General features: G+C 42.7%; 1 protein-coding gene across 1 annotated transcript in view; it reads right to left on the reverse strand.

The window, feature by feature from the left end:
- The window catches only part of LOC307085673 (receptor-type tyrosine-protein phosphatase mu), a 141,419-nt gene extending 135,157 nt beyond the window's left edge, over positions 1 to 6,262 (reverse strand). Inside the window, 1 exon segment of the mRNA XM_079750538.1 lies at positions 5,986 to 6,262. Within this exon segment, the coding sequence (XP_079606664.1) occupies positions 5,986 to 6,058 (73 nt within the window). The 5' untranslated portion in view covers positions 6,059 to 6,262.
- Between the last annotated feature and the right edge of the window lie 239 nt (positions 6,263 to 6,501).

Here is a 6,501-nt window from a genome sequence, read left to right on the forward strand (position 1 = left end):
TCCTTCTTTCTCCAGCTTGCGCTATTTTTCACTCTCTCTCTGCGGTTCACTTCATCCTCTCTTTCTCCCTCTGTCCCACCCTCACCCACATCACACAAACAGTTTCTCTCTCTCTCACACACACACACACACACACACGCACACAAACACAAACACACACAGCAGTCTCCTCCTCTTGTCTGTATGTGTGTGTTTGTCTAGCTCTCTCTCTCTCTCTCGCTCTCTCTCTCTTCATTAGTCAGCCCCTGCGCTGGCCTGCATGCGATTCATTAGCTTTTATCCTCTCCATTTGAAGGAGCTGGGCATAATTAGGGCATCTCTGTTTGTCCGGCATCCTTCACACAGTCACATCTCAAGGCCAATTACCGATGCTACCGCAGAGCTCGGTGATAACACCGCCACAGCGGGCGCCAGGAGATTGAACTTCAAACTATAACCGCCTCTCAAGAATGTAAATAAAATCACTTGCAAATCAACAGCTAATGATTGAATTGTGGAGAGCCACTCCGGGGACGTGCGTGCACTGAGGCCTAGCGGGGGAAAAACTTTCAGCAGCCGCTTGTGCATTTATGCATATTTGTCGTGCTGGGAGCCCGCACGCGATTGGTCTGTGTCTTCAGCCCAATTTGAATACTCTTTTGGTAGAGCCTAGTTTATGTGGATTCATTATCACGCACATGTAAAGTGGAAGAGTGAAGTCATAAAAATCTAGCAGCACCAAGTGAATTGGCTACAATAGCGATGGCCGTGTGATCAGGAGAGATAATGTGCCCATTCATTAGAACAAGCTGAGTAACCAATACTTTAATGATAAATCATTCCTATTCCGTTTTCCCAAAGGGACATGGTGGCCATGTTTGATTTAATATCCTGCCCGCTCAGCTCAGGATGTGCTTTTTCTCCAGATTAAGCATTGTTTAGTTATCACTATATATCTCAGACAAACTGATACAGTGCAGTTTGGCTATCGTTAACCAACTCAGCAATTCTCCCCAAGAACAAGCAAGTAAGAACGTGGGTTGAAAAATAAATTAGAGAAAACTGTTGACTTTATTTTTTTACAGAAGACTATGCACAGGAAGAGAACCACATAACATTTTAATATTTCTAACACAAATTAAATTACCTACTTAACTGTCAAGTGTGCAATTAATGTAATATTATCTAGGTTTCGACAGAATGTAAATAATTAAAGGGATGTTAGGTCTATTCAAATATTTCAATAGACAAACTGGTAATTTAGTTTTATGTACCTAGCTTTAAGTTTCCCCTCAGGATTCTGTGATGTTACAGGGACTTGATATCTGCCGGGAATGGCCAACCAGACCACCACAGTGGGCCCAATGAGGTTGCCCTGGGCAACCACACCATCTTTTACGATCTAACCCTCTTAAGTAGAAATACAAATAAGGGCACTATATACTGGCTAAGGTTATAGTTGGATCTATAGTTAGATATATCTATCGCATTGCTTATGACGATTGAAAAAAACATGGATAATTATCCAATAATACCAAGTGACTATAAATTAAATCAAGGCCACACCATGGAACCCTGGTCCTAAACTCCCACTACACTCACAAATCTTTACGTGAAAAAGCATACTGCCCAAGGGGTTCTGTTTTATATTTTATAATTGTAAAGAGAATCCATCAGATGGTAATGCAAGCCATGATGTAGACCTGAAAAGGTTTGCACAACAGAGAAAATATTTGCAGATTTAGGAGAAAACATAAAGCATATTAACAACACCATTATTTTTGGCCTACTAAAAACTTTATCACAATATGAATTGCATAAGCAACATCTTGCAGTATAAAAGGCCACAGAACTGCAGCATGATGATGAATCTCTTTGTGTGTGTGTGTGTGTGTGTGTGTGTGTGTGTGTGTGTGTGTGTGTGTGTGTGTGTGTGTGTGTGTGTGTGTGTGTGTGTGTGTGCAGATAACCACTCTCTCATCTCTAGTAACCCAATACAGCCCCATTCGAGAAGACGCTTGGGTCCCAATGGTGATGTCATCTTTGACACACAACACGCGCAAAACATGACGGACTCCATGGAGATGAACCAAGCGGCTTTAACGCAATTACATAGAAGAACAGATCGAAATACACTGAAAAATAGAGTAGACCTTTATGTTTGGAAGTATGACTGCGAGACAGATCACACCCCCAGTCAACGATATGGTATCCGGTGACCTCTTACCCCACTGTGTAACTCAACCATCGTTCAGGTTCTAACGGAACAAATCCGGGGCTCTCCGAGGAACTGTTCAATGCCCTGGATTATCACAGCTCTAGCCGACCGTCTGCAAGTCTAGAACCTAATGTCACCTACAACTGAGCCATCAAAATCGACAGCCAAAGCAACGATGGAAAACGTTTGATGAATCTATTATTGTAAAAAACTGCACAATATCTAGATAATAATTTTAACAGTGGATTTCGACGCTCCAGCACCTGGGGTTTTATCATCAATCACAGCGGAACTGCTGTTCCTCCGATGTGCTTTGAGCAATCACAAAAAAAGAGGAATGGCGTGCATATTTAATTTCATTCTCCACTGGTTCACACAGAAGGAAACCTGCCACTGTTTAACAAGATACCTTCTGACAAAAAGTCTCTATTACAACTGAGTCAGCGACACGGATGAGAGGAAAATATGTCATATTAATAATAACGTCATGACAAACGTACCATAAGTACTTCAGACGCTTGCTTAACACAACCCAAGGCCTCCAGTAAAACAAGTAACAATCAGGGCGGACGTTGAGCCCTATCAGGAGACCAAGAGAGGGGCAATGGCCTTTGTTGATGCTGGAACTTAATATGCCTCTCCAGGGTCAAAGTTTTCTTTTACAAATGGTCTTACAATTGTTCTCCTATGTAACCCGGAGTTATTTTTGCAGGTGGCAGAGCGATATTGGATCCTGTGTCAGATTTCAACAGCCCACCACTCTAACTAACCCGTGATTTAGAGTCGTTCATGACTTCACAGTTTACACATCATGGTTATAACAGTATTGTGATCATGAGTGAGCAACGTTATCCTTAGAACAACAGAAGAAGAAACAGCGGATGTCCAACAAAGATGGAGATTGAGCTACGATGTTTTATATACACAAAAACCCAGCAAATCTGTGTTACTCTGGGCATTGACTTTAATTTTACAATAAACTTTTTAAAATCTGTTTCGATGATTTTTAATTGCAATGCATCACACGAAACAATCGCAATATTTCACAATGTATATGGAATTGAGACCCTTGTGTCATGATGTGTATGGTACAATCAGATTGGTGCCAAATCCCATTCCCCACCCAAAGCGCCAGAGATTGCCCTACAGGGAGAAAACTATAAAAGATGAGCTCATTCAAGCCATGTCTTTGTGAATGGATGACCAGCTGTTTGACCCTCCCTTCTGAAAGAAGACACCAACAGATCACAATACTTCCAAGTGCGATAATAACAAGTTTATTATCACCGTATCGGATGTATTGGTGATCTGTTGGTATCTTCTTGCAAAAGGGCGGGTCAAACAGATCAACGATACATCCAATGCACTGAAAATAACAAGCTTATGTTCGTTTCCCCCCCCCCCCCCCCCCCCCCCCCCACCCCCCCCCAAAAAAAAGTCCAATGCGTGTCTAAAACATTTAGGGACATTTAGGGACACTGTCAACAAGTTGCATTTGACCCTAATTCAAATTAAGAAAAAGTGCGATGCAATGTAAAACAGGAAAATCCCAATTCATTGCATATTCTATCGTGCATCGTGATGCATATCGTATCACTAGAGATCCATGCCGCTGTGCAACTCTATTACTGGCGGATCATAAATAATGATGCACTAGTATTCGTGCAATTTATCCTTCTGCTGATTAGGGATCATACATGGCCTGATTAACGTGACCAACTTTCGGGTTCCCAGTCAGAGGCAGCAGTCTCAACAAGTTGACTGATACTCTGGCACTCAACAGACCTAGAACCCTCCCTGAGGTTGTCAGACCGGAGCGCATACTCAGGCTGACTGATGCATCCCGGCGTGCTGCATCGCTCTCATATTTACTAGTCTCTACCTCTGCTGCCGTGTGTGGCTGCAATCCATCACCCAGTCAGAGACCCACAAAACACACCCATCGATTTTTGCTCTTGTTTACATATTCACACATATGCAATTAGAGGGGGGGGGGGGGGGGGGAGTGAGCCCCATTCCGATAAATATACCTTATCCAGAGGTTGCCAGCAGGCAAGACTGATAAATCTGACGTTAGGATGGAGGAGGGGAGGGGTGATCCGCCAGTATGTTCTGGAACACTAAAGGGGCCTCACAGCGTTTAGACATATAGATCTTGTTTGTGTTTGGTTGGACTTATACTGCTATAGTGCCCTTGTAAAATAGACACAAATTATCTCATCAATGTTGTCATTTCAATAACTGCATTAAACAATAGATTACTGGGTTGTATTTGTTTACACTTCGATCAGTGTCTAATAATTGTAAATGAGCATTTGGTCAAAACAGTGATACATGTTGGAGGCGGGGCAGCACATCTGAATTCTGACTTGTGCTCCTTGATTCCTGATGGTCAGAAAGTATATGTGTGTACCATGCTGCCCCCAACAGGCCAACTCAAGAATGCACCTACATAGTCAGAGGAGAACAGAGCGTCGGACTAGCGACGCCAAGTATGATAACTTAACCCTTACCCTCACTGTCACTGTTTACCTTGTAGCAAATTCTCTGAAACATACACGCACTCCTTAGCAAACACAGTCATGTGATCTGGGTTAAATGCAGTTTCATGCTTGAGTACTTGTCAACCTAGGATACTATGTCTTGTCAAATTTGCAACATAACATCACTGCAAAGTCTGCCATTCGCTTTCAATGTGGGTATTGATGAGCCTGCACACACGATAATGCCCCTCTTTATTCAAGGATAATGCCATTACCCAGACCGCTGAGATGACCCCTTTTAGGATTTAAATTAGTCTGTATTAATTCCCCTAAGGCAGTCCACTCTACCGGTTTTCCAGTGAAAGCATTGGTTTGCCAGACGTTTTTCATTATCTCCATGTAATACATGTTGAAAACTGGTTCGCCCAATATATTTGTATATTTGCATGTGCAAATATTGATAAGGAAGAATGAGGAAGAGAACATTATACAACATATCTAACTACTAAGTTAAGTTTAACTACAAAATATGTTTCAGAATAAGACACACTTTCACAATTAAGTAAAAAAGAACTAAGTTGTTGTTTTTTTTTACATAAATACGATACATGCCTAATGGCTCTGAAGCTGAGAGTATTAAAGATACGGAACATGAGGAAACTGACTGTGGGTTCCTGCTTTAGTTGTTTCATATAGCAAGTGTGTCAACTCCAAAAAAATGTATATAATTTTACACACGATGGTCATGGTAGGCTATATTAATACTACAAATAATGATTCCTGAGTAACTCAAGAATATCCAGCATTCCCTAAATATGTGATGGTAAGCAGGGAGGGATCCTATGCGCTCAAGTCGGTACACAGCTCTTTGACGACAAACTGAAGAGGAAACGTGACTATTATAACAAATGAAGGCTGTACGTGTTACTCCATGAAGTCGCTCCGAAATCCAAATGTCCCTTTAGCACTGGGTGAGTTCAATTGAACGAAGCTCTAACACGGGCATCGCACAAGAGTGTGACAGACTTCGACGAGAGAATCATCCCTTCATCTGAATCCCATTCGACACTGACAGCAACTTATCAAGAGTTAGACACAGCTAACTCTTCGACACTGGACGCGTGGTCAAAGCTTTACATGTAAATCATCGGTGCTTTAATAAGCACGCGTAAAAGATGTAATCTTTGGCACAAGGTAAATAATGCAAGTTGGAAACTATTGGGCAAACGTATGATAGCGTTCAACCAGAACCCGTGTACATACACACACACAGCCACAATAGCCAGCCACACACGTATTGCTTACCTCTAAAAACTTCGGCTCGAACAGACAGCAGAAGGGCTATTGCAGCAAACAAGCAATTGACAACTTTATCCATGTCGACACCTCCGCCGTAGCGTTAACCCCCTAAAAGCGGGGTTAACCAACAACTCTTTCGTCCTGCAAGTTGAAATTCTGAGCGATACTTTCTAATTGACGTGTTATATATCTAGGGCAGAGTCTATCCTGCCCTCCTAGTCTATTCCTGTGTGACAATGGTCTGCTCTGTCCTCGACACGCCGCTCCTTGCCGACTTGCTCCAGACTTGAGGAGGGATCTCTGAGTGAGTCCTGATTCCTGAATTACGCGGGGATTGAGTGGTCCAGCTCCGCGAGCCCCGAGTGCATATGTGTGCGCGCGCGCTCTGTCTCTCCGGTAGAGGGGGCCTGCGAGCTCTTTTCGGCGCGAGGCTGGCACGAGCCAGAACTGAGTTGGCCATACTAGAATTAACTCAAACCAACAAGGTATGGCCCCTCCTCCTATATTGATGATATAATGATA

This window comes from Pollachius pollachius (assembly GCF_949987615.1).
Source record: "Pollachius pollachius genome assembly, chromosome: 14".
NCBI lineage: Eukaryota > Metazoa > Chordata > Actinopteri > Gadiformes > Gadidae > Pollachius > Pollachius pollachius.